General features: G+C 37.6%; 1 protein-coding gene across 3 annotated transcripts in view; it reads left to right on the top strand.

Annotated features, from left to right (window-relative positions):
- The window catches only part of CADM2 (cell adhesion molecule 2), a 673,388-nt gene that overhangs the window by 567,120 nt on the left and 79,667 nt on the right, over positions 1 to 26,601 (top strand). For all 3 annotated transcript variants that reach the window (XM_087757917.1, XM_087757916.1, XM_087757918.1), the window contains one exon: positions 4,720 to 4,810. In XM_087757917.1, coding sequence (XP_087614043.1) covers positions 4,720 to 4,810 — 91 coding nt within the window. The remainder of the gene's footprint in view (positions 1 to 4,719; positions 4,811 to 26,601) is intronic.

Below are 26,601 nucleotides of genomic sequence, written 5' to 3'. Positions count from 1 at the left end.
AGTCTACTACTTCCAATAGTCATTTCTTAAGTCTCAACAAAATATATGTACTCCACCCACCCTAACAGCTGCCCAAGAAAAGAGGTGGTCTTATTTTCTGTTTCTAGGATTGTAATTACATTAACTGAAGATGATTATGTTAGGGAGACTATTTGATATGATAACATGATGCTATCTTAACATCATCATAATGTTACCCTTTTGTCTCCCAACATTATTTTTCTTCTGAAATCTGGTTATTCCCACACATCTTTTGCTGATTAATGCCCTAGGATGTACAGGGGTCATACTTTGATTTAGTTACTCAACCAGTAGCTGAGAGTTCCTTGGAAAAGTATCCACAGAAGCTCTGGTAATCCAACTTCCTAAGGACTGAAGGGACTGAGGACTTCTGAAGCTATATAGGAAAAAGAGGCCAAATTACCTTTTTACTATCTTGAGTCTAAGAAGAGGCTAGTAGAGATTCATTTTCTGACTCTGTTGGTGACCTGCTTTATGATCTTAAGCAAATCTATTTACTTTTATGAATTCAGTTTCCGCTTTTACACTGTGGTTGTTGAGGTGGCTAAACCTACACATACAGTTTAACATAACTTATCACATGGGAATCTTCCAGCAGCTTCCGTGTGTTTACTTTATATGAAGAAATTTATGTGAAGTAATTTATATGAAGAAATTTAAGCCTGCATGTAACCTCATAAGGGCTTGGCTATAAAAGACTATAAATACATAATGAACTCTTTCTTACTTCAAGCAATGTAAAAACAGCAAATGCATTTTAAACAAAAAAAAAAAAACACCAAAATTTTAGCATTGGAGATCCGATTAACAGCAAAGGTCTGGTGACTGGTAAGAATCACCTTTATTTTGAAATAGCTTTAAAGAGATTAAGTCAATCAATAAAGCAGTTCCACAAGGTATTAATGGTGGCATTAGTTATTGCCAAGAGTACAACAAAAATCATGTGCTGAAGTGCTTAATTTCTTCATATATCAGATAACATTCATTACCAGTGTAAACTGAAATTTATTGCTGAATAAAGATGATATGGCCTGAACAAAAATAGATAAATCTTCCCAAAACTTTGAAATGGCTTCCCTGGTCTCGTGCAATGAGATGTACCCAAGTCCTAGAAAGACGTATGAAATAGAATCACTCAGTGGAACTTTTACCTTTGGTCTGCTGGAACAGGAAAGGATATATAAAAAAAAACCCCGTCCCATAGTTTTTATCTGTAAACGCTGCCAAGCTGTTATTTCCAGCAGAAAGGCAGATTCTTGGCACATAGGGGGTAGAAGATGTCTTACTATGTGTCTAAAGACATGTTTGCGTCTCAGTTCAGACTGGTGCTAGCAATCAATTGCAGCTCATAAGTACCTCATTACTCAAGCTAAAGACTGGAGGGCCAAACAGCTCTCACGCTGTTGGAGAGGCATGTAAATAAATAAGTCACTGGGTATTGAAACCAGTGTGTTTTACTGTCAAGTCTTGCTGTATTACCTACACTCACATAAAAAAACACTGTGTTTTTTTTTAAAAATTGGCTTTTCCCAATGCTTATTCTTTTGGGAATATTTATCTGCTCCATAATGTCCTTTGAGCTCAGGATAAGGGTGTATTTGTAGGTATTGTCAAGACATGTTAATCAACAGTCCCTTATTCATAAGAATTCTGCTTGAAATATTGATCTACAATATTTTATTACCATGAAATTACTGGGCTAAATCCTAAAAAAGATGCAAATTATTGAAGTTCTGATAAGTTTAATTGATGTAAGTTGGTATACTTCTACTGACTTTAGAGGAGGAGCAACAGAAGATCTGACCCACAATAAAACCCTTGATCCTACTCCTTTTGTTTGTTTTGGTTGTAAAAGTAGAGATTTTTTTGGACATATCTACATTACTTATAACAAGCCAATGAGCATATCTGAAAACAAATCAACCTCTCTTTTACTGTATTGCTGTTCTTGTTATGTTTTTCTTTCTTTAGATGTTGTTTTCTACTGGTGGTGGTGTTTTCTGGAGATTAGGTGATGTTCCAGTTGTTATGATTAATACTTCTGGGTATGACAGGTTAAAGCTCGCAGTATTGATATAGTACATTTATACTTGTCAAATTCTTCTAAAATGAACAGTCCTAGCAGGAGGTAGTATTTTGTAACAGCATTTTGTGTTCTGGAAAAATATCAGTCAGCAGGGTTTTATTATCTTTGTTAAAATAACATATTTAGGTTAGTTTCGATGCAATTATTCTAAAAGTTTCTTCTTGTTTTAAATATTGATGTGAATGTGAAAGTGGAGGACTAGTTTGTCTTAAAAGTTTTCCCCTTATAAGTGTACACTTTAATTCTGGAGAGAAATCAAGCACAGCATGAAAATAAAGTGGAAAGAGTAACATTGAGAATGAAGCACCCAAAATAGAATATCAACTAGTTTTGAAAGAAGACTGTTAATAAAATACAAAAATTGTGAATTGAAAGCTTCCCTAAAAACTATATATTGAATTAATCCCTGCGTTTCCTGTTTTAAAGAAACAAGTAGTTACTGTACAAGTCAATTAGTGGGGAAAGCCACAAGGGAATATATTTCCTACACTACCTTATTGTGCATTAGAGAGTGAAACAAATATAAGACCTTTCTTCTTCTGTGTTAGTAAGCTCTATTTAGAAGTGCATGGAGAACAGAGAGCTGTCTAAGGCATTAAATAAAGTAGGAGTGAGAACTTCAAGTTGGGGGAAACAGCACTGCATTGATCCATGCAAATGAAAGCTTAATTGTCTGAAGTCCCCTCTTCTATTTAATGTGGGTCATTTACAGTAATGCGTAAAATGCTGATCATTTCTTAAATATGCGAGTAATGCTAGCTAGATGGGCCTTTAATTTCTTTCTTCACCTGTGGCTATCATGATTACTTCCATCAAAGTTTAGCTCTTTTTCGTATTTCTCTGGAAACCTCTTGATCTCATTGCATTAGTTGTCTCCCGCCCTCAATTAAATTCTTCATGTATTCCTATCTGATACTAATTTGTTCCTCTGGTTCAATGTATAGTCAAGAGAGTAATTTATTCATCTTCAATAGCACCACTGAAATCACAGAAGTACTTGATGCCCTGATTTATTAAGGCACTTGAGGTCAGTGCCTTAAGCATGTGCTAAAAATGAAGCAAATGCCAGCATGACCTCCAAAGGATTAGTCACCTGCATAATGGTTTGCAGGGTCCTTAAAAATATGAACTTGTGGAACAGCTTTGCTACCGGTGTAAGGTTAGTGCAGCTGTACTGAAAGCTAAACGATGCTGACAATGCTTTCAGTGGAATTACGACAAGTCTACACTAAGCCTTCCCCTTTTCTTGTCTTGTGCCATGCTGATACATCATGGTATGCCAGAAATAAAAATCAAAGTTAGATAAATGCTTCCGACATTTTTAATTGTTCATATGCCATTTAGTGTTTAACAGGACTATTAGCATCTCAATAAGAAATTATACAGTTACAGCATATCATTTTTTTCCATTTGATTTTGTAGGGTCAAATTGTCATGCTCTTTCACATTAGCTTGATAAGAGGATGTCTGTGGTGTCACTACTGCCTCACTGCTAATGAATACAGGAATTGCAAACTGGATGAGACAAAACTTAGATACCCTAGATTTGCAGGTTAAAGTATTTCTTGTGCATAGATGAAGACATGTGTTTTGCATCAGGAAACTGTGGAGGAAACAAGAATTTGTAAGTTCCTATTGAGTCTGAAAATTTTCCTCACTGTGACTATGAACTCTTTTTTACTTTTCCTAAGGAAAAAACTCTTTTGTATAGGAATGTTTCTTTCTTTGTGGTCTTTTTTTTCCTTATAAGAGGTACCCCTCTAACTCATGTAAAATATTTTGATTATGAGGATATATCCTTGCAAGCCAGCTGGCAAAATGTTCTAAAAGTTAAAGATCTACTGCAAAATTTTATTCTGCATGAATCCATAGTAGTTATATTGTATATCCTTTTGCAATTAAAACTACAAAGTTAATCCCAATGTATAGGAATAATATTTTTAAATTATTAGGACAGATTACAGACTTTTATGTAGTGCTTTTTGCAGATATTTAAAACATTCTTTTTGTAAATTTTGTTAAAAAAAAGAATATTCTGTTTTAGGGGCAGCATTATTGCGTTTCAGAAATAATATCCTGTAAAATGCCTGTAACAAGGTATTTTATCTGAAAGCCCATTGTAGCTTTCTTATTATGAGTTTCAAGCTTCTGCAACAATAAACGTGTTCTTATTCAAATGTATATTATTGCATTCATTCCTCTAATAGCAGCATTCCATCATATCAACCTATAAATAGACAAAGAAACAATTGCACAGAGTGCTTGTTATTCATCCTCAATATTTTTTATTTCGTTGTTAGATATCAGACTTTGGAATAGTCGTATGGAGTATTTGCATTGAATACAGAAAGAAAAAAAGTTATTTCCTCTGAGTAAACATGTGCTTTCTATCTGTGTTTCCTTGGGATATAAAAAGTTACTGGTTTAGTTCCATTGGTCATTTTTATTGCCTTCCTGAAGACAATGAAAATTGCACAAGGCTCCATATAAAAGCATCTCCAAGTGTAAATTAAATCTATGGTATAGTCTTTTGTAAATAGAGAAGAATGTACTCCTAGGTAATAAATCTTTTTTGTGTATATCAACAAGATGTCTATTTTTTTTCTTCCTAGATACACCTTTAGTTAAAATCATTTCTTCCAATTCATGGCCCGAAGAAGGACAATCTATAATTTTGACTTGTGAATCCAAAGGAAAACCAGTGTAAGTGATTTAACAAGTAATATGTTATTGTTATTTTCCTTATTCTGCTGTGATTGCAATCTTCAGCTGCAGAAATCTGCTCGTTTTGTCTCATCCTGCGGTGTAAAGTAATCTCTGGTATAGAAAACCCCTTGAAGCCTGTCTTCATTAAGTGTCTATAGAAGATTGGTCTTTTACTTTGTCATCTATTTTAGTTTTCAGGAAGAATTCCAGCTGTGAGGTGGTTTTTTTTTTTTTTCAGTCAGGTATATCAACCTGAAAGGAGTGCAGGCTTAATCAGTCACTGTTTACATCATTGAACTGATGATAGAAGAGAAAACGTCTCATGAAAATCTTCCTACATCAACTAGCCTCAGAGAAAATATATTGAACTTTCTGGATGCTTTGGCTGTCATTTACAAGAGAATTTGAAGTTTAATGATATGTGCAAGTTGGCTGCCTGTTTCTACCAGAATTTGAAAAGATGTAGCCTGCTTTAAGAATATAAATTGTTTTACTTGGAAATTAACATCTCTGCCATCAATATTTTTTAAAGGCAGATCTGCAGAGATTAACGCTTGCACAGAATCTACTATTTAAATAGACTTCACTCTTTAGAACAGTATCTTCTCAGATGAGCTGCTATATATTTGCCCATAAAGATACATAAATAATCCAATTGCTTAATATTAAGTTAATGTGAATCAAGTTTCTTAAATATTGACCTTCTGCTCAAAAGATTAATATATAGTATTATATGGAGTGGCGATATGCAGCTTTAGAATGGTCTTGAAAATGATAGCGCAATAATATTTTGTTTCTAGAAAAGGTGCAAATTACATGCCCAAAATCATGTCACTTAGGGCTGAATTTCTCCCTGGTGTAACTTTAGTGACTTTATGGAATTGCTTAATGTAGGAACCTGAAGTCAGATTTAGTTCAAGTCAGGCATTTAAATCCAAAATTTCTGTTTTGAAAAGCTCTTCTGAGTTTAGTCTGGCATCGTTTAAACTCCGTAAAGTACTTTTCTTTTTTTGTATTATATGCCTGTATCACTTTAAAGCAACTCCTCCATCCAAATCTTGACTGGGCTGAGCAACTCAGCATCTAGATCATGCTTCTACCCTGCTTGAGACCAGAACACTGGGGGTCCATCCAATTAGCCTTACGTGGTGCTCAGTGCAATTGGTCTGCTGTGTACCTGTGTACTTCTGAAGTAGTATGTGTTTCTGAGATAGATACCTCTGTAGGTAACTCACAAAAATCAGCTGCAAGCCATCTCTTGCTTTTATAACATACTTGAAGGAGAAGAAATTATCCATTTACCTAATAGCCTTTGAGCATTCCCCTAGGTATCAGGAGGTACAGAGTCTGTTTCCCCATTAATTTCAAATTCAGCAGAAGATGTGCAAGTGCTTAATTTTAGGAGAGGTCAGCCCTGATTGCCCTGAGTGTGCTGTTGGATAGATAGTATTTAGGATTTTCCCTATTTCATTGTTTTCCTCATGACTGAACAGGTGACAGCTACGTGCCAAGTGCTCTGTTTGGCTTATAAACTTCAGGCATCCTAGCCCCAGATGCTTGATTTTCACTATTCATCTGACATTCACTGTAGGGATAAAGACTTAGAAGTAAGGCAGTAATAACATATTTTTAATTACCTGTTGTTTTGGGGGGGGCAGTTTGGCCCTTAACGTCTGGAGTTTTTAAATCATAAGAAAGTTTGGAGGTTATCAGTTGATTTCTTCTTTTTGTTCTTTTTAGTTATGTGAGACAGATAGCTGGATGGTTGGACAGATGGATGTGATAGGGCGGGGGGGGGGTGTGTGTGGAGAAACAGGCATATAATATCAACTAGGGGTTCTAGTCCTCCAATGATTTCACCTGCCTCTGAGTATTACAACAAGGAGGCATGATGCTTTTCAGTTTCTGAGTGTATGGGAATAATTTCAACTATCTTTAAACAGCTGCATGGTAGATATTTACATCTGAGCTGCTCACTTGGGCTTCCCTTTGCATTCCGTGGAGAGATTTAGGGACTATTATAACATGACTGGTCTGATCTACATTAGACAACTACAGAAGAAAGAGCCAGACTGGACCGTACCTCTGCTACTTTCTTTCCTCTAATGACATGGACTTTAGACAGTTAATTCGGTCAGATATCTACGTTTATATTTTAGGATATCTAATATAGATGTCTAAATATAGACATATATAAAATTTTATATCTATGTTTAATTTTGGTCAGATGCATCCTGCTCTTTGTCTACAGCTTATAACCACATTTTCATAATCTTCATTAAAAATGGGCTAACATTTCTTTCACATGCCAAAGATGTCACTCTGTTAAAAAAGAGACAGTTAATCCTTTTGGATATTAGATTTTCCTCTAGTCCCCTGTATTTCTTAGTCATTTCTGAAGACAGTAAATAACTATAAAAGTGGTATGTTTTAGCTTGACATACACAATATTTTCTATTTGGTACACTAAATATTGGAGCTATTCTTTATATGTTACCATTAGGAGACATTGGTTAAAACATACTAATTAAAATAGAGCTGCAATTGAGGTGTTTAGTGATTTGTTTTGGGGTTTGGTTTTCGTTTTTTGTTTTGCTTTTTTTTTTTTTTTTTAATAGAACTCAGTTGCAACCTTAATGGATTCAAATGCAAACCTTACATGTGGTTTTGAAAGAGCAACCAAATAAAAACTCCACACCACAGAATTATCAAGGTAGGCACCTGTACATGGTAGCCTTTGAGGCACAAATATTTTGCCAATAAATGCACCTCTAATTGTCCATACCACAAGACCTGCCAACATCAGCTGCTCTGTATTGCTTCATTAGGTCAGTCTTTCACGGTGCGGAGCCAGGAATAAACCAGGCATCCTCCTGGGCGCAGTTTGCAGTTGCTTAGCATGAGAAGCAGTAATGTCATGCTCCCAACCTACATTATGATTACTTTCTGGCTTGTAGAGAGAGAGAAATTGGAGAGGTCCACAGAGCCCAAATATGTCAGTGCCAGAAGACAAGTGAAGAACTGTGGGCTTCGTGGAGAGCTCAGAGCCAACCATGGTCCTTCATAGCCATTTACACACCATGGGTTAATTTCCATACACTGTCAACTTTATGTCATGGTTACAACAGTGTCTCCTGTTTCCTGTAGGCAGCAGTGAATCATATCAGTAAATGAACACTTACTTACAGGTACGTTTCTCTTATATCTCAGAGCAATTTTCACAAGCTTCAAAATGACATTAGAGATGAAAATGGAGAAAGAATGAAGCTGGGTTGTGGCTGTGGTGACATTCATGGTAGTTATAGCTGCTGCGGAGTAATTCTTTCCCAAAAGGGAAAAGCAGAATGAGGCTAGAGCTAGAACATGCTTACCCCATCTTACATCTCATTACTAAGCCCCTTCTTGCAGGGATTCTGTCCCTCAAACCATGGGCATCATGGATACCCAGATATTGTTTCAAAGCTACAACACAGTCCTAAGGAACAGCCCTACCTAACTTAGGGGAGGGAAGACTTCCTCAGACCAACATGGCCCTCTGCACCTCCTGCCAAATCACCTTCCCTCTGCATCTCCTGCCGAACAGCATCCTCTGGAGATACATCTTGAGATACTTTAGATAGCATTTGTGAGGACTGTTGTCCGATTGATGGATGCCCAGTTGGTAGACCAAATTTAAGAGTTTTCTTTTGAAAAAATCTAGTAGGTGTGTTTGTGTCAGCTTAGTCTCTTCTTATGCAGGACTCAGTTGCTGGTTTTGACAATTCTATTAATATTAACAATTTTATAATAATATTGACAATTTTAATAATAATGATATCCATTTTTTTTAAAAAATTGTAGGGAAAAAAGTATTTAGCCATTTCTCTGCATAACTTAGGCCAAGACACCCTGTCGTTGACATCACTATTCAATAGCATTCCTCTTTTAGAGATGCTATTGTATCGTTTCAAACCAAATTGAAGGTCATCTCCTATCTTTTCAATCCTTAGAGCTATTTTGTCGTTTCCAATATTTTTGGCTGGAGCCCTAGAAAGTTTTCAGGCTACAACATTTTAGTAAATGAACTTGCCTAATACATCTGCAAGGTGTCAGTGGCTATTTTTAATTTATTTCTTTTTAGCATAATATAGTTTTACTTAGGCTTTGTTTATTTTCCAAAGAAGGAAATGTAATTAAGCTTGAGAAATCATAGACACCCTTTTTATGAACTCATATGCAATGTCTAGACTTTTCTGAAGTCATATTGCCTGACAATATTTTGAATATTTTAAAATAAACAAGACAGCTGTACAAAAATAAAAACCAAAGAACAAAATGATCATTTACACTGTCATCTGTGCTTACAAAAGATTTTCAAAGCCATTGTCTTCTTACTGCAAGTTGTAGCTTCTACACACCCTTGTGTCTTAACAATATAGTCTAGTGACTCAAAACTGACCGAAAAGTGAACTCAAAAACTGCCCCATAAAGAAAGAAAGGGTCAATATTTAATATTCTTAGTCAGCACTTTCACCAAAGCAGGCATGAAATATGGGGGGTTTTTAAGTCAGTGTCATTTCAGCAGAAAGGATGTCAAAATATAATGGATTAATTAGGGCACAGGAAACAAAGAGAGAGTTGGCTGTCTCCTGTGTGCTTTAGAGAAATGTCTTTCCATTCCATGCAGCTCAGGGGAATCATAGTATAGTTGGTTGACTAATGTAAAGTGAATATTTGGCCTTGTTTGAAATAAATAGGAAAGATTTTTATTTCAGGAGAACACTCATATATATACGTGTCCTTCGTTAGAATAACATGATTCATAAAGTCATGAAAAGGTTCTAGAGAAAAGCACAATCAGTAATAAACACTAATATTATATGTACCCAGTAATATATAGTCAAATAAACATTTTAATATCATAAAATTTGATCACTTTTAATAATGAGGGCACACCAAATAATCAAGTTTGCACTATAAAGCTATTGTAAACTATGTGTATGGTATCACCCCTGAAAGTTCTGTCTTTCCTAGAATCTATTTAAAGAGGACTCCCTTGAGTGAGACAAACATTTTGCAAAGGCTGACAGAAACAAATACTAATAATAACAGAGAAATACACAACACCATTCTGTCCGTGACCTCAGTGAGTGGCTGTTTCTCTTGAGAAGGACCTGACAGGGCTCTAGGTGAAAAGAGAAAACTTAGTGAAGAGAGTTAACTAGGATTCAGTCACCTGAAAGCAGCAGAGCCTGGCCTCATACTGCTTCATGTTTAGCCTACTGTCAGCCAGGACTCCCAGGTCCTTCTCAGCTTAGGTGTTGGATTTTGCATCTGTCCTTGCTGAATCTCCCTGCCTCCCATAAGGGACCTGTTGGCCCGTTCCTCCAGCCTGTGGAGGCCACTCTCAATAGTGGCCCTCCCCTCAAGTATACTCAGTACAGCCAAAGTTTAGTGTAAACAACCAACTTAAGGAGAGCACATTCCACAACCTCAGCCAGGTCTTGGATACTAAACAGTTAAACAGGACAGGACCCAGGACAGACTCCTGAAGAAGTCTGCTTGTAACCAGCCACCAGGTGGAGTGTCCCTTCAACCCAATGGTCCAGCCAGTTTTTCACCCGCTGAGTAGTACACACATCCAGGACAACGGTAATGTCCCAGCTTAGATGCAAACAATACCATTGGAGACAGTGACAGAAGACTTGCTAAAGTCAAGGCAGACAACATACACTGTCTTCTTCATCTACAGATCATGTCATTTCTTCAGAGTTTTCACATGCTTGGTAGTTAGAAAATTATAGAAACATTTATTTCATGAATCGTTTTGTCACAAGCTCAAGGATAAAAATATATTATAAAGGAAACAGTAAAAAAATCTCTTCCTTCCTCTGAATAGTTAGCTTAGTTCAAACTAATTCAAAGTGCAAAGACCTCTGTATCTAAGGAAGGTATTGTGAGAAATGCTAGAAGGGACACATTTGGATTTTCTGACTTTCATTATACAATGAGAAACATCATAATACTTTGCTTCCTGAAAACTGTGGCATTATGGGCAGGACATAGCCTTTGAAGAGGATTCCTGACTCCTTCAGTGGAATAGTAATTATGAATGGTAGCTACGAATGATCTGTATGACTCAGGTCTTATTTGATGCATGCCCTCAGAACACAGAATTAAAATAATTTCTTCATAGGTGTTCATATGTTTCTTCCCCCTAGTATCTAAGAATTTGGCAAATATTTAAATGTTTACTTTTATCACACCTGTGGACAATTAGGGTATTCAATTGCCTCAAATTTACAGCTGGGAACTGAAGGAAAAAACCATCCTAAGATCAAAATTGACAAATAGATCACATATATTTTATGTCTAACATTGAACACAGTCCCCATTTTCCCAAGAGTATTTGATGTGACATAGCATCACACTCAGAAGATAGCTCATCATTGGTTTGAATTGTAACACTGAGTTCTTAGCACATCTACAAATCGATGCTCAAGAGTCTGAAATCAGAAACTAGCGGAGAAAATAGCGGAAACCCACTTGACATTCAGCTGTTAGCATTTTGGTGTAAGTAGTTTGCCAACATTGCTTTGAAACTACATCGTAATGGCAGGTTTAGATTCTGAATCATTAGTCTAACGGACAGCTTTTTGTCCATGTACAATTTTTTCTTTCCTACTTTGACATGATACACTTCCCAGCTTCTCTAGCAGGTGAGATGGAGGTTCTGTAAGAAATTATCTCATTTTCTGCATAAATTTTGTTCACTGCAGAATACTATCTGGATGGTGCCATGAATACCTAGCAGCCTAGAAAGGAATGCTAGTGTCAGCTCCGCCTGTATGAATTATCATAATGAATCTGGAAAAGCATGCATGTTTCTGTGTTTATAAATCACCTTGCAGAATGAATCCACAGCCGAAGCTGGATGCTCAGGCGCTATCAATAAATATTAATGATTTGGAAAATTGGATGAATTTGTCCATATCCAGGATGAAATATTACTCTAGCAAAATATGAATATGGTATCAAAATATTTCTCCCTTAAGCTTCATACATATTTGTTCATAAGAAATCCTGAATTGTAAGAGTCTATTTCCATGTTTCTCTGGAAAGGACCACCTACAACTGAAATCAAGTAGGTGAAAAGAAAGAAGGAAAGTTAGATATTGGAGTTACACTGTTTTATGTTTAGATCCGGACAATCTTTGTCTTAAGCAGAAAGGTGGATGGTTTTGAATTTTGAATTTTGTTCTAACTGCTTTTAACAAACTGGGAATCTCCCTGGCCTGCTTCACCTTGATCCCAGAACTAACATTGACCTCTAATACCTGTCAGTAACTGAAGTATCTCTTTATCTCACATTTATGCCTTCTGAGCACTCCGAGTTTACAGTTAAGTTTCCAGGGGCACATGTCACACACAGCTTTGGGCCAGATTCTGTAAATACATTTTTGAATAAATGCTTATGTATGTAGGACAAAGTATTGTGTCTGTGGGTGTGGACTTGGACAAAGGTAAGAACCCCTCCTCACAGTTCTCAGCCCTGTGTTCCTAGTCACTGGGGAACAGCTCTCAGGATAGCTCGGGCTCTCCTGTTCCTGGCTTTTGCCGTGCTCTCTGTCCATTTCCAGTTGTCTGTCTTTGGACTTGGCTTGTTCAGCAATTAGATAGAGCCTGTCTCCTACAAATTCAGTGGGTATCTCTGTCTGTCTCTTCTGTCTTTTTCTAGTTTCTTGAAAAGTTTCTTCTTTACCTTTTTTTAAACAATGCTTTTTCATCTTTGTATCTTTATCCTATTTAGGCTCTCTCTGTATTCTTTTCTGTTTTGAGAAGTGTGCACTTCCATTTCTCCAAGAGAAACTGATTATATTTGAGTAGGTGATTGTTAATTCAAAACCAACCTACTGTTAACTTGATCTGATGGGATATAACCCATGTTGGCTAATATTAATCACTCTGTATCCCATGGTTATTGTCAACCACATAGAAATTTCTTATCATCACCCAGACTTGTAAGTTAAGCATCTAGTTTCTCCACCCACGTAGGCAGCAGTGTATATATAAAGAGAGCTTTATCAGTATGAAACACTAGATTTCAAGCTCTTTCAGTTAGGAAGGTAAAGAGAAAATATATCATGTGCAACACAGACAGGTCACATAGCATGTGACATAAGTTTTGTAGATTGGAATATGCATAACTGTTAAAAATGGTGAACCTTTTCAGTATCCAAATTCTATGCCCAGTTTATTTTTAAAACAATTCTAGTTAATAGTCACTGATGCCAGCCCAAAGCTCTGTTGAAGCCAAACTTGGCAACATTTGCCAGTACTTTGCTATCATTGCTGTAATTACTTTTTTTGGATAGTTGACCAATTTTTAAATTATTGTCATTTTGAAGGAGTTCATCCTAATGACATCTCCTGCCTTGATTTAGTAGGCATCTGTTATATGCTATGTTGAATGAGTGCTCATTTTCAGTAAAATGTTCTAAAATCTTATGAAGAATATCATATGAATTGTAGAAAAAAATCTGCCTAGTGAAACTTTCCAGATAGGTAGTTTTTGTTTGCAAAAAAACCCAAACAATTATTTTAAAGGATTATGTAAATATTCAGTTTGTAACCTTCTACACCAATATTTCATTGACATTACACCTCCACTGTGGAATTATGCTGTGATGTAGTAGATAACATATTAAGAAGTGGGTAACATTTTTGCTGAGATACAGCATGTATATTTAATAGATTAAATTCCAGTTTGTGTTAAACACCCTGGCCGTCTGGGAGGTTGTATCTTCTTTTCGCAGCTGGGACCTTATATGCTTCCCCCCCCTCCCCCCCAGTATTTTGCAGGGAGTAGGGAAATTGGTGTTATAAAAAGTGTGACACAAAAAGAAACAGGTGGGAGCATTAGTGCCTGTCTGAAAATTACACTTTACAATAAAGCCTCCTGCAGTGCTTAAGAACTTCCCCTTTAGTGTTCTGTAAAATGATCACATTGCCTAATAGGCTCAATTCAATAATTGCTTTTCCTCTTTTTTAAGTGTCCCTTTTCTGCAGTGTTTACACATAAAATGGTGCAGAAAGTACAGTGTGAAAAACAACTAAATGCAGCATTTTTACTGCTCATTAAATCCATTTTGCATGTGTATGCCTTTCAAAATAATTCTTTTCCTTGCTCTCAGGTGGGAACACATTCTAAAATAAAACAGGCCCATGGAATAGAATAATAGATAAAATTTAAATGCAGCATGGGTAATTCTAATTGAGTACTGGACTGGAAGTTATAACATAAGAAAAAAAACAGTTTTGGGAGAGGATATGATGTTCAGTCTTTTAGATACTTCAGTTTCTATAGATAAGAGACTAGCTACACTTACGGGTCAAATTACAGCAGTCTTGAATCAACCATTAACAGCAGAACACAAGAAGACACATTAGTATAAATCTTTTAGTGCAAATCATGCTCACGGTATTTGCTCTGTTACACAATTACAGAAACAAGATTTGTTCCCTGTATAGCAGATGTGATCTGGAAGACCCGGTGTCATTGAGAACACCAGCTCATTGAATACCTGCATTTTTTACCCCACATTTATAGCAGCATAGTACCCTGAGAACATGTACATGCTGTAAGCTAACAGGGTAAAACACCATCCTTCTAAAGGAAAAGAAGTGTGCATTTAAACAACAGTGTAAGGAGGGCGCCTTAAAATCAAATTAGGATTTCCTATTTTTTTTTTAATTTCTTCTTTGTATTTGGTGTCCTTTCATTCAGAAACTCGCATCTCCTATTCTGAAGACATAACCTCTCTTTATGAAGTTTGATACTGATTTTGGAATTGCTACTTTTTCCCTATTGAGAATAGTTTGTATTCTTCCTTTCTGCACTGTTACTTTACCTTTTTCAGTTCACTATTTTCAATACAAAAATTACTTTTATTTTTCACCCTTCCCTAGCTTTCTGGGTCTATGTTATATATATTTTTTTCTTAAATTACAATTATCTATTTTTTTTCCTATTTTTAAAGCATCCAAAACAGGGAGAAGCAGGTTTCTGTGACTTGGTCTATTATACATCAGTTCTGTACGTTTACTATGATCTCAAGTTCTTGGTGTGCAGACCGCAAGCTCAGAGCGTAAGCTTTTTTTAAATCACTGAATTGCTATGGAGGTGGAGGTATTGGCCTGTTCACCAGTCATTGCAAAGCTGAGGCTTATGTATGATTAATGTGCAAATGAGGTGCAGAAAATGAACGCTGGAAGAACGGGTTTAATCGACAAACTCAAATGCAACCTTCTGCCTGATCGTCCTTCTCCAGAATTATAAATTCTCAGTCAGTGTGCAAATTTTAGAAGGGGGTATGAATGGAATGAGTATGGGAGGATAACAATACAGTTGTGTCTGTTGGCATACTTTTGGAATGGCTGTCTTATATGTGAAAGGCAAAGCCACAAGTGAGTTGCGGGGTTTTTTTTAAGTGAGCACTGAAGCCTGTCCCTTCACTGTTCCTACCTAATACTGCGCTAGTATTCATACTGCATTTGCACCAGAGACACCCATTCAGTAAATCCAGTGCTTGCTGACATCATTTTCTAAAACTGTATTGGAAATTTTCCCTTCCTTACAAAACTGAGACTCATAGTCCCTATTGGCAGCAGTACTCTTTGCTAAAGGACAACCCAAGAGAACTGTTTTGAAAGGTGATGGAATTGTTCCACTGCACGGCAAAGACATTTTGCCCCATCACTGAATAGGCAGTGAGACATGTTCACAAACCCACTGAATTTCCCAGTGTTTTCGTGCATGTATTATTGGTCTTTTTTTCACAGTTTTTTGGAAGATGCTCTTTGCTCTCCTTTCCCTGGAGTTATTGCTGGGAAAAATCACTTGATAAAGTTGTTCTCAGTTACCCTGAGAGAGTACTATTCTGACATATATTTTGACAAATATGCTAAATGGGTGGCATATTTACAAAATATATGGTGTTTGTATGGATGGAAGGAAGCGCATATCTCTCCACACAAAGAATTTTGTGGCATTAGCCCAGCCAATTAAGCCACCTGCTAAGGGCTGGAAAGCAAAGGTTAGAAAAATATCCAAACAACCTTTTTAGGTGTGAAAATGTAAGCTTAACGCTAGTCTTTGGTGTGTGAGCATAACCCCAAAACAAATAGAGATGACAGGTAAGTGGGATTGTGGTTCTGACAGTTATGGCAGGAAACAGGTAAGAGAATGAATAAATTAATGCCATTTATTATTAGTGTAAATTACAAATTATTCATTGTTCATTTTAGATAAGTCTTTGTCGTTCTATTGCAAGGAAAATCTCAGAGATTTCGCAGACCTAAGTTTGGCTATATAAAATGAAATTTCCAGATTCAAGGCTTAGTATTTACAGTACCGCTGTAAACTGTTTCCAAAACTTATAAGACCTGAGGAAAGACTGAGTCTGTGATTTGCAGTCTTGCACAGGAGAGCAAAAGTGTCGGGCTTGAAGGATGCAGAACCGCAAGAAGAGAACTGCCATGAAACTGCTATAGCTGGTTGCCTGGTTTGTCTCTCATTTAAGAACCTGCTATAAGCAGCTGAGGGGCTGAGCAGCCACACCGGGGCTCTTAATAGTGGATAACCCAGTCAGGGAATGATCTAACTGGGAGACAGTGGTGAGTTAGTGGGTTTTGGCTGGTGGGCCTCTGAATAGAAAATTTCATCACAGATGTGTGTGCTGAGCTGCATGCATACCTGTTTTTGTGCATTACGGAGGAGAGGCTTGAGGAAACAGTCTTGTGCAAAGGAAGAACAACACTGGTTATTCATTATCAAAATAATACAAAGAAAATGAAAGTATTTGGTGTTTATACATTGGAAAAGAGAAAAAATGGCTACTACTTAGTAAAGGACCCTGTAACTGTCTCCTGTGCATCTCCTTCCATGCTTAATGGGAGTTGCCACATGCCCATCTGTGGTGGGGTGACCATGGCTGGCTGCCAGACGCCCACCCAGCCACTATCGCACTCACCCTCCTCAACAGGATGCGGATCAAGATAAGGACAGGGAGATCACTTACCAATTACTGTCATGGGCAAAACAGACTTTGCTCAGGGAAAATTAATTTAATTTATTGCCAGTTAGAGTAGAGTTGGATGGTGAGAAACAAAGACAAAAACTGGAAACACCTTCCCCCACCCCACACCTTTCTCCCAGGCTCACCTTCGCTCCTTCATTCCCAGCTCCTCTGTTTCCCCCCTTCATGGGATGGGGAATGGGAGCTGTGGTCAGTCCATAACAGCTCCTCTCTGCCTCTCCTTCCTCCTCACACTGCTCCAGAGCGGTCTCCTCCAGGGGCTGCAGGGGAATCCCTGCTCTGGCGCCTGGACCACCTCCTCCCTCTCCTCCTCCCTCTCCTCCTCCCCCTCCTCCTCCCCTCCCCTCGGTGCTTGCAGGGCTGTTTCTCACGCTTTTTCCCTCACCCCTCGCTGCCAGGCAGCGTTTTGCCCTTCCTTAGCCAGGCTTTCTCTGAGGCGCCACCACCGTGGCTGTGGGGCTCAGCCGTGCCCTGCGGCGGGTCGGTTGGAGCCGGCTGTGACCGGCACAGCGCAGCGCCAGCCTCTCCTCACAGCGGCCGCCCTGCAGGCCCTGCCAGCGCCTGGGCACCCGCACCCAGTACAGCATCTCAGCGGGCTTGGGGACGGGCAGCTAAATCCTTGCTGAGGGCTGCTGCACAGCCACGCGTCTGCATAAGATTTCTGTAATGAACTTTACAGCACGGATCCACTTCTTAAAACACGTGGCAGGTCTCTGTAGATACATACATATTTTGTTGTTGTCATTGTTTTGTTTTATTACTGCTTAGAAACACGGCATTGGTAACTCTTAAGATGAAATTATAAAGATTTTAGCAAGGATTGAGAAGTGCTAGTGGGGTGGGCTGTGATATCCCCGCGATGGGAGCGGGAGGCCCAGCCACAACCTGCTCAGTGCGCAGCAGTGCTCACCTCAGAGCTGGGCGAGCTGACAGGGTGCGGGGGAGCGTGGCTCTTCAGGGAATGCTAGGAGGGAGGTAAGTGGGAGACAGATCAGTGTTTCTACTTATTATTGCTATTTAATTGTAATTTTTGGGGGGTTTGCTCTTTGCTTTTGTTTTGTTTTTTTAACTTTCTATTGCTCTCAAATATCCCTGACCTATCTTCTTACCTCATACATGCAATTTCTAGAATGCTCCAAATGGAGTCTGTTTGTCCAGGGCAGTGACAGTCTGAGGGAGCTCTCAGCACCATCTGCGTTCAGCTTGTTCTTTAAAATGTATTTACTTGCAGTTTGCACCTAGAGGCAAAAAACGAAGTCTAGACAATTATATGGTAATCAACATCAAAAAAGGGAACTACATAAACCCGAAGAATCTTGTTAAAAAGAAGCTAAAAGGGGCAGCTAAGAGAATTAAATCTTTCCAGGCAGCCTGAGGACTACGTTAGAAAAATAAAAAAAAGAGTTTATAACCCCAGGGTCAATACGTATCACCTAGCAGAAACACTTGAGAAGGAGAAATTGATGAGGCTAAATGGAAGAGAAAGCAAAGTAATAAAAATGGAGAAGCCATAATTTGAAAAGCTGAAGTTGTTTTCCAAAGGAGAGAGAAGATCCTTAGATTTTGGCAGATTAAATATGAAAATGCAGAAAGCCAAACGACCAAAACAAGAAAAAAAAATGTTTGAGGAGCAACTAGCAAAGGGAATTGAAAGTAATAGTTAATCTTTCTTGAAACATATCAGGAAGTGTGCCAGTACATTTCTAGGATCAACTGAGGATCAAAGTATAAGGGGAAGCCAGATGAATTTGCTACATCCATATTTACTGTGGAAGAAACTGGTTATATTACAGACTGGTTCCCTTTTTTTCTGAGGTGCTCACCGGCAAGATTTTCTTAAGTGGATTGTGGAGGAGGTTATGGAAAAAAAGGGCAAAACGAGCAGTAACAAACCAGCAGGACCAGATGGTTTCACCCCAGCATTCGAAGGGAATTCAAGGATGAGATTGATGAATTACGAACAGTGACAGGAAACTTCATGCTTAAAACCACCTTGCTAACTCGGGACATCAGGGCTTCAGGAGAGATCCCAGAATGTGCAAGTCTGTAGAACTGACGTCTGGGCTTCACAAATAGTAAAAACTATTTGTTTACTAATAGTAAAAAGGACTAGAATTAGCAGACATCTGAATAAAAACAAACTTTCTGAGCGGAATCCCTTTTGCAGAGGGAAAATCATATCTTATATTGGAGTTCCTTGAAGGGCACGGAAAATATGCCTTGTGGTGGCCTATTTGATACAGAGGGGAAGTATTACAGATGTTTCCAAAATTGTAAATGGCAGAGAGAGATGTTAGGGACTTTTGGTTCATTCTCTCTTCAAATAGAAATGTTTAAGGGTAAATTAAGCTAGTAAGAACCAGTTTTGTCGCAAAGCAAGAAGGTCATTTTTCATACAATGACTGGTAAACTTTGGGAATTTGTTGTCAGTGGATATGGCAGATGGTAAAAATTTGTGGTAATTCAAGGGAAAACTGCATAAGTTCATGGAAAGGAAAATCCTTAAGGTTTCCAGAATACTTTTAAACTGTGCTTGGTGTCAGAAGTGCCTATGATAGTTGTAGGTCAGAGGAGTGCTTGGGGAGGCAACATCTGTGCTTGGCCTGTTCCCTAGGCATCTGCTTATCCCTGGTGCTGGAGATAAGGCACTGGGCTAGCTGAACTTTTACTCTGATCAAGTCAGCTGTTTCTATGCTGTTAAGCGTTGAACACAGACTGTTGCGGCTTGCTAGGACTAGATGCTAATGGAGCTGGATCCCATTGAGAGCTTGAGGATATCTCCTTTACAGTGCTAAAATTATTACCATGAAGGTACTAATGAATAATTTTCTGTGTGAGAGAAGTTTGTGTGATCTAAAGCACTCCCCTCTGTGTGGAGATAATGATACATTTGGGAGAAGAAAAGCAAACTCCTGTAAGTAAATAATGTTTGTCTCCTTTTCCCTTTATTGTATTACTGGTTCATAAGTTATTTTTAGATGTAAAAGAAATTGACACAGACCATGGTATAGGACTTAGCTCTGAAATATAAATAATCATAAGTTCCCAGGGTATTGTTATTAAGATGTCATTATATTATCTTGAAAGCATGAAGCATTTTATTATTTATTATGATCTAATACAGTGTGCTTCAACTTCAGCTTTCTTTGACACCGGTGAAAAAATATAACTGAGGTAGAAAAATTTTATGGTGTATTTCCATTCATTTGGTGCTCCTATAACTGTTGTAAATATCAACAAACATTTGGTTACTTGTTGAGAAGAACCCATGATTCAACTAAAGATCTTAGAAATGTCGTTGTTATGGCTAGTAATTAAAAGTATCTTATCCGGTGAAAAGAGGATATTGTGCTACATCTCCCAAACTTCATGGTGTTTTTATATGCATTGAAAGTCAAGAAATGCATACCTTGGTTAATGAGGGTTGGTACTGAAGACTTTGTATAATCCTTGCTTGTCATTCATGTTGCAGCACTGGTACTTTTATCAGCTCTCTGGGTGTTGTCACTGCACCTCAAATGCATGAAGGAATTTTAGTTTAATGAGGCTTCTCCTTGACTTTGCCTTACATCAACAGCAAATGATTTTAAAAAAGTAGTACTTGGACAAGCAAGTAACTGCGAATGAGATTTTCAACTGTTTACTTAATGGAAAAAGCGGAAGTGAATCAGCCACTCTTCATTTTCCTCTTTGATTCTTGTGCCAGCAAGCATTTGACCTTAGCTCCAAAAATGCAGCTGCTGTTTTTTACATGGGATTGCTCAGCATATTGTAGTAACAGAGACAGAGTTTCTTACGAGTCTTGGGACATAGCTTTTACTGAAAACAGTGCAAGTTAGGCATGTGAATATCCATCAGTGTGTCAGCGTAAAATACCTAAGCAGTCTAAAATCCTGACTTGTCAAAGGAAAAAAAAAAAAGCTCATAATAATCTTTGCTCATTAATACCTTGATATACCCTTCTGGCCTCAACTGGCAGTGGGGATATCGCCAACAGACATAATGCTGATGAAAGAAAAAAAGAAAAGAGAAATGAAAATGCAGCATGACAGTAGTTATCTCCTGTTTCCTCCTTCTTGCAGTCTCCACCATTATTTCTACCTGTAGAGTTGCATGTGGTACTTCAGCATAGCCTATGTAAGCCAAGCTAGTTTCAGAAAATATACATTTTTTAATCCTATAATACAAAAATGTAAAACATTTAAAGTAAGTGGTGGTGAATCTCTTTCTGCTATTTTTCTGTTATTTCTGATAAATCAGTATTTTCCCGAGCTTTTGTTGCTCTGGCCGGGGATGCAGTATGCTTGTAAACTTGTATGAAGAAACAGAATGTTATAAGTGATCTGAAGACATGCCGGTTGAAAAGACGTTATTTTCCTCTGTTTTATGAAATGCATAGTAACTAAGGTGTGCACATCCTATCATTATGCTTTGCTGCTGCTTTCCTATCCCCAGCAGTACTTCATTAACATTAGGAGCATAGTTCCTGGTTAATCCCAGTAATTTTCAGCAGCCATTCTGATGCATCCACTTGAGCACCATATTATCTTAATACTGCTGACATTTGCATGTCTTTGAAATACATTTTTTTCAGATATTGTCCATTTAATCCACTGCAGTTTCTATCATCCTTTGTTCTTACAGTCGTGCTTTACTTACAGCTGATAAAAAAGAATAATCTACTAATTTTTCAATAGCTCTTAAAGGTTAAGAAGGAATCAACAAGGTGTAAACAGCAGTGTAAGAAGCCCAAAGATTTAGCTGTTTGAACACAGACTACATAATTAGAAACCTATAGAACTAGAATTACAGTGAAACCAGGCCATTAAGATTTCTGTGTTTAATCAACGATTTTTCATGTGAATGAAATTCTTACATGCCATATATCATCTCAGCTGTACTCTGACAGAAAAGAAAAAGCCCCTAGGAACAGCAATAAAACATTTAAACAAGGTGTGACAATTATTCTTTATATTCACTTATCTGTATATAGTTTCTCCTCTTCTCCCCCCTGCTCCCCTGCCTTATCTGAGAGTGTAGGTCTTAGCTTATGAGGCTGAAAGGAAAGGGATTTGTCTTTCTAATTTGCACATCAATATATGGCACTGATCCCAGGCAGAACAGGGGAAGGGCGTATATTACCGACGTGCTCCAGTACTGATCCAGAGTACTTCTAGCTCCAGAATTTAAAACGAGCCTTCAAGGCATCGCTGTTTCTCTGCTTCATGTTTTACCCATTCCCCTGACTGAAATAATGTCCCTGTAGTTCTCAGTGGACCTCACTACTCTCCCTGGGTGAGATTACCTGGCTGTCAGTCTGAAGCTCGTGTTCTGCTGACTTTCCATTCTCTGGATGAGGTGGTGGCTTCATCAAGTCTGCCTTTCCCCTCTACCTGCAGCAGTAAGGCACATGCATCTGATGGAGAAGGTCTCTCCTCCTTCACTTTCTTGCACAATCTCCTAGAAGCAAGGTTGTCACTTGCCCTTAATTATCGGAGTGTCATTAGGGATATCTTATCCATTGCCTGTGAGAGCTGTTATATGACTCAGGTCATATATTGTACATCCACCTGAACAGCTCGTTGTTGTGCCGTCTGTCCATACCAGGCCTTCAATACAAGACTTCTGATACAAAAGCAGCATCTTTGCTACTTTATAGAAATTGGAAAACACCTTATCCAATCTGTGGTCAGGTCCAGGCCAACCTGTGGATATTCCTTGCAAAGTATTAACTAGTACTTTGTCCTTGAGCTAGTGTCAGTTAGCTGACGGTGGCAGTCATTTCTGCAAGGCCTCCATTCCCCTCAAAGTAAGGCAGGATTTATGACATAAGATTTTTTTAATGTATTTTTTTTCTTTCCTGCTGCTGTACTGGCTTACACCTCTCCTGCCTTTTTAGCCTCAGGAATCTTTTTGAAACAGATGTTATGCTTCTGTAGAGAACTTTTTTTTCCTGGTTAAAATTTAAAAGAAATATAAATTATTTATAAACTGGCAACACAAAATGAACAGTATAGCCATACATACCATTGTTTTCTACAGACAGAAGATTTTAAAGCACGCTTTTTATGAAAGCAGTTTGTAAGCTGTAGAGGTTATAGTGTTTTCTCTGAACTTAAGATGTTTTGAGCCTCAGACTTTAAAATACCTATAAAAAAGTGTGGTTAATAGCTGGCTACTATAAATGTTCTGAAATACTAGTTTTTTTATTTGAAGTACTAAAAATGCATTAAAATATCCAGGTCTCTTTCAGAATAAATCTGAAAGAAATTAAATCAGTGCCTATTCCCTGTCCTTCCAATGGTGTTTTTAAAAGAGGTTTACCGTTTTTGTTTATGCTATGCATCAGTATGCCTGTATTCTTCAGTTTCCTATCTGCTCCCAAGTGACAGTCTGGCCTTGAAAGTTTGGAAATACAGACGCCTCTTTCTCCCTTCTCCATTTTGTGTTTCCGCAACCGTAACTGATGGAAGTCAGAAATAAAGTAGTTTAGGAAATTTTGCCTTTTATGGGAGTAATTGCCTGCAGGGTGCAGGAATGTCTGAAGACTTGAGAAAGTAAGAAGGAGCAGAAATGTCCAATCTGTTGTTTGGAAAGTTGGTCAGATTCAGAGAAAGCAAAAAACAGGAGGGGAGGTGGAATGAGACACCAAAGTTTGAAAGTAGATGGAATATATGACAAATGTGGGAGAGATTTGGGCAAAATGGAAAACCAGAAGGTGAGGTTATAGAATGGGCACTGTACAGACCAGGTAGCTGAAGGCACTTACTGTTTTCTGCTATGGAAGTCCATTAAAAGTAGCATGTCTGCAGTGTTCAAAGGGTATCTCCTACTTTCTGACTGAGGAAGTAGAAGAGGCAGATGCCCAAGAAAAAGGGTGGAGAAAATCAAGAGCCCCTTAGAAAGCATGCAATGTTTTTAATCTTAAAATGTATCAAGAAGGTGGAGGGTATAAGCACAAGATTCTTTTCTTTTTCACTGTGAACACTTGTGTATGTGCGAGATGGAGCACACAGCTCCAGTACAAGAGAGACACAGATCTGCAACACCTTAATTTTTTTTTTTCCTTTTTTCTTTCTCTTTTTATTTTTTAAAACTGGCCTATAAAGTTTACTGGCAGTGTCCCATCAGTGTGTGAATAAAAGCTGCTGTAGGCTGGAAACTGGCAGCCTCCTCTTAAAACTGTGTACATATGGGGTAGATGCATCATACACACATCTCATGTAGAGTGCAACCACTTGTATGGTATTATCTGACTGTTCAGAAAGAATGCAATTTTGAATTTAAGAGCTCCACCCACAAGTATAGCCATATTAAAATATTGGCAGGGCCTAATAAGTGTAGGAAAATCGTGGTCAGTTTTAAATATCAAGGGGAAAAAAGGAATAAAAAAAAATCTGTTAGTGAAGACAATGAGATTTTAATTCCTTGAAGAAAATTAGCCACAACGGCTACCACTTAATCTGATGAAGTAGTTCCATTAGGGAAATTAGCAAATTAGTTGGATACCAATAATAATAACAACAATAAAATACTTAAAGACTGTAGGGAATTTTGCAAATCATCTAAAGAGCTCAAGAGTTCAGGTCTTAAAAAAAAAAGCAAAACTTGAAAATAATTTTGGATAAGAAACAGAAGTACACCTACAGAGAAAGTGTCAGGCTTGGAAGAGTACTGGACGTATACTTGGGGAAATATTCAGTACCACAATAAATTGGTTTAAAAGTAGAAGTGGAATGAAGAAATGAAGGATTTCTGAGGTCTTATGATGAAATTCAAACATGAGAGTATTGTTCATCAAAAGAATAAAAATAGAAGTATTTTTTAATTCTTTTCTATATGCAAGCAGTAAAACTAGAGTGTCTTAAAGGAATATTATTTGGATTTTTTTTTTTTTATTTTAAAGCACAAACTTGGAAACGAAGTCTGAAATCATTCAGAGATTTCATTGCACCAAAATAAGACTGGCAATCAGTAAGCAATTAAACATTCTTAAAACAGCTATAAAAACTGAAATACATTTTGCACTTCCATGAGAGTTAAAAATATTTTGCTACAGCTTATCCTGAAACACAGATGTCTGAACCTTCACTAGGTTGAAAAGATTGGATATTTAGAATAATTCATAGATTTGCCTTCCCTAGAACTTGCTATTAGAAAGTATGTTTTATATATTGGAATAATATAAAGTATTAAATTTTTGCATTGCTATAAAAATGGTAGCTGAAGCAGGCAACTGTCATATAAACTGAAGGACTTTTGTTCTTAGTGATATTGATCCTCAAAGTGGGTTTAAATAGAATTCCGAGTACAATACTTTAAGAGCAGAAAGTATTCTGCATGTGGTTTGTTGTTAAGTACTACCAAAAAGTATGTTGACTGGTAACTTAATATTCCTTTTTTAAGGATTTTTATATAGTCGCAGTGTTTACTCATTTCAGTACTCTCAAGTCATTATGGTAGTGCTGGATTAATTCTTCATTCAGACATAGACAGAATAATTCACTGATCAATGGACAAAATATCGTCGTTCATATGAATCAGAAAGGGCTTCACTCCAGAATGTATACTAGATTTGGATGGCTAGGATTTTAATGCATTTTCATATTTTAGTGTATGATCTGAGCTGTTGCAGAATGAAGGAAAAAAGCATATTATATGGTGCAATACCTTTTAGAACAGGCTCTTAATATGGCATATACAAAGGAAAATGTTTTGCAGAAATGATAATTGCTGAAAGACAGAAAAAAGTAGAAAACAGAAAAATCACATGATTACTTAAAAACACAGGTTGAATAATTTAAATGGTCAGCATGAGCTGTAAGCCTTCAGCGATAGCAGATGCCTCTCAATCCTGATCTATCTTTACACACTGGCACACAGCTAAGACCTTTTGTCAATAGTTCAGGAGTTTATAGTTAATTTCCATTTAAGAGTAATCAAGCTCTATAAGACAAAGTCTGAATTTGTTCACTCTGCAGGAGATCCATGTGATTTGTAGACCCTATGAACTTTGCAAAAAGGTTTCTAGTTCTTATGTAAATTGAAGATAATAGGGTTTGTCATGTTAATCAGGAAAAACTTCAATTTATAGGGTACAATTCAGCAAATAAATTGATATATGGATTTGAAGTTATTAATGTCAATTAGAAAAGCTGACTTTCTGAGCGTCTCTGCAAACCTTCTATTATTAGAACAAGATTTAGCTGTCTGTCCACAATGGAAAGGTAGATCAGGGTTTGCTGGTACCTGTGCTAATGGTGTTGGCCTAAGTAGGGGGCTGTAAGGGAAGTAGGAACTCTGTAGCCAGAACTGTCTTCTCTCTTGCTCATTGGGCAGTCAAGCCTAACCTCATACTGAGTAGCTTCTAATAGGAGAGGAGGGAAGCCAAGCGGGGGAGAAATGATCAATAAAATTAAGAAATACAAAATAGACCGTATTTCTCTTCCAGATGAAGAGGACAGTCTTGCTTAGAATTACTTTTATTTTTTCTATGAACACATAGAGGAACTTTTAACAGAAGTCTCCTTCAGGACGTATTTAAAAATGTAAGGCAAAACAGTTTGTCTGCAAAGACAGGTGACATTTGTAAGAGGTTAGCATGTTATTTTTATGGCATGCAATGGTAATTTCACTGCAAGATGAGTTTAATAACTCTAAGACAAAAAGGAGATTCCTTCTGATAGAGGAGAGCAGATAAGATGCTTAGGT

This window comes from Nipponia nippon, unplaced genomic scaffold, assembly GCF_047370975.1.
Source record: "Nipponia nippon isolate SJK-2023a ecotype South Korea unplaced genomic scaffold, ASM4737097v1 scaffold_2, whole genome shotgun sequence".
In the NCBI taxonomy this organism is placed as follows: Eukaryota; Metazoa; Chordata; class Aves; order Pelecaniformes; family Threskiornithidae; genus Nipponia; species Nipponia nippon.
The sequence above is the reverse complement of the archived record's forward strand: the minus strand, read 5'-3'. Positions and strand labels throughout refer to the sequence as shown.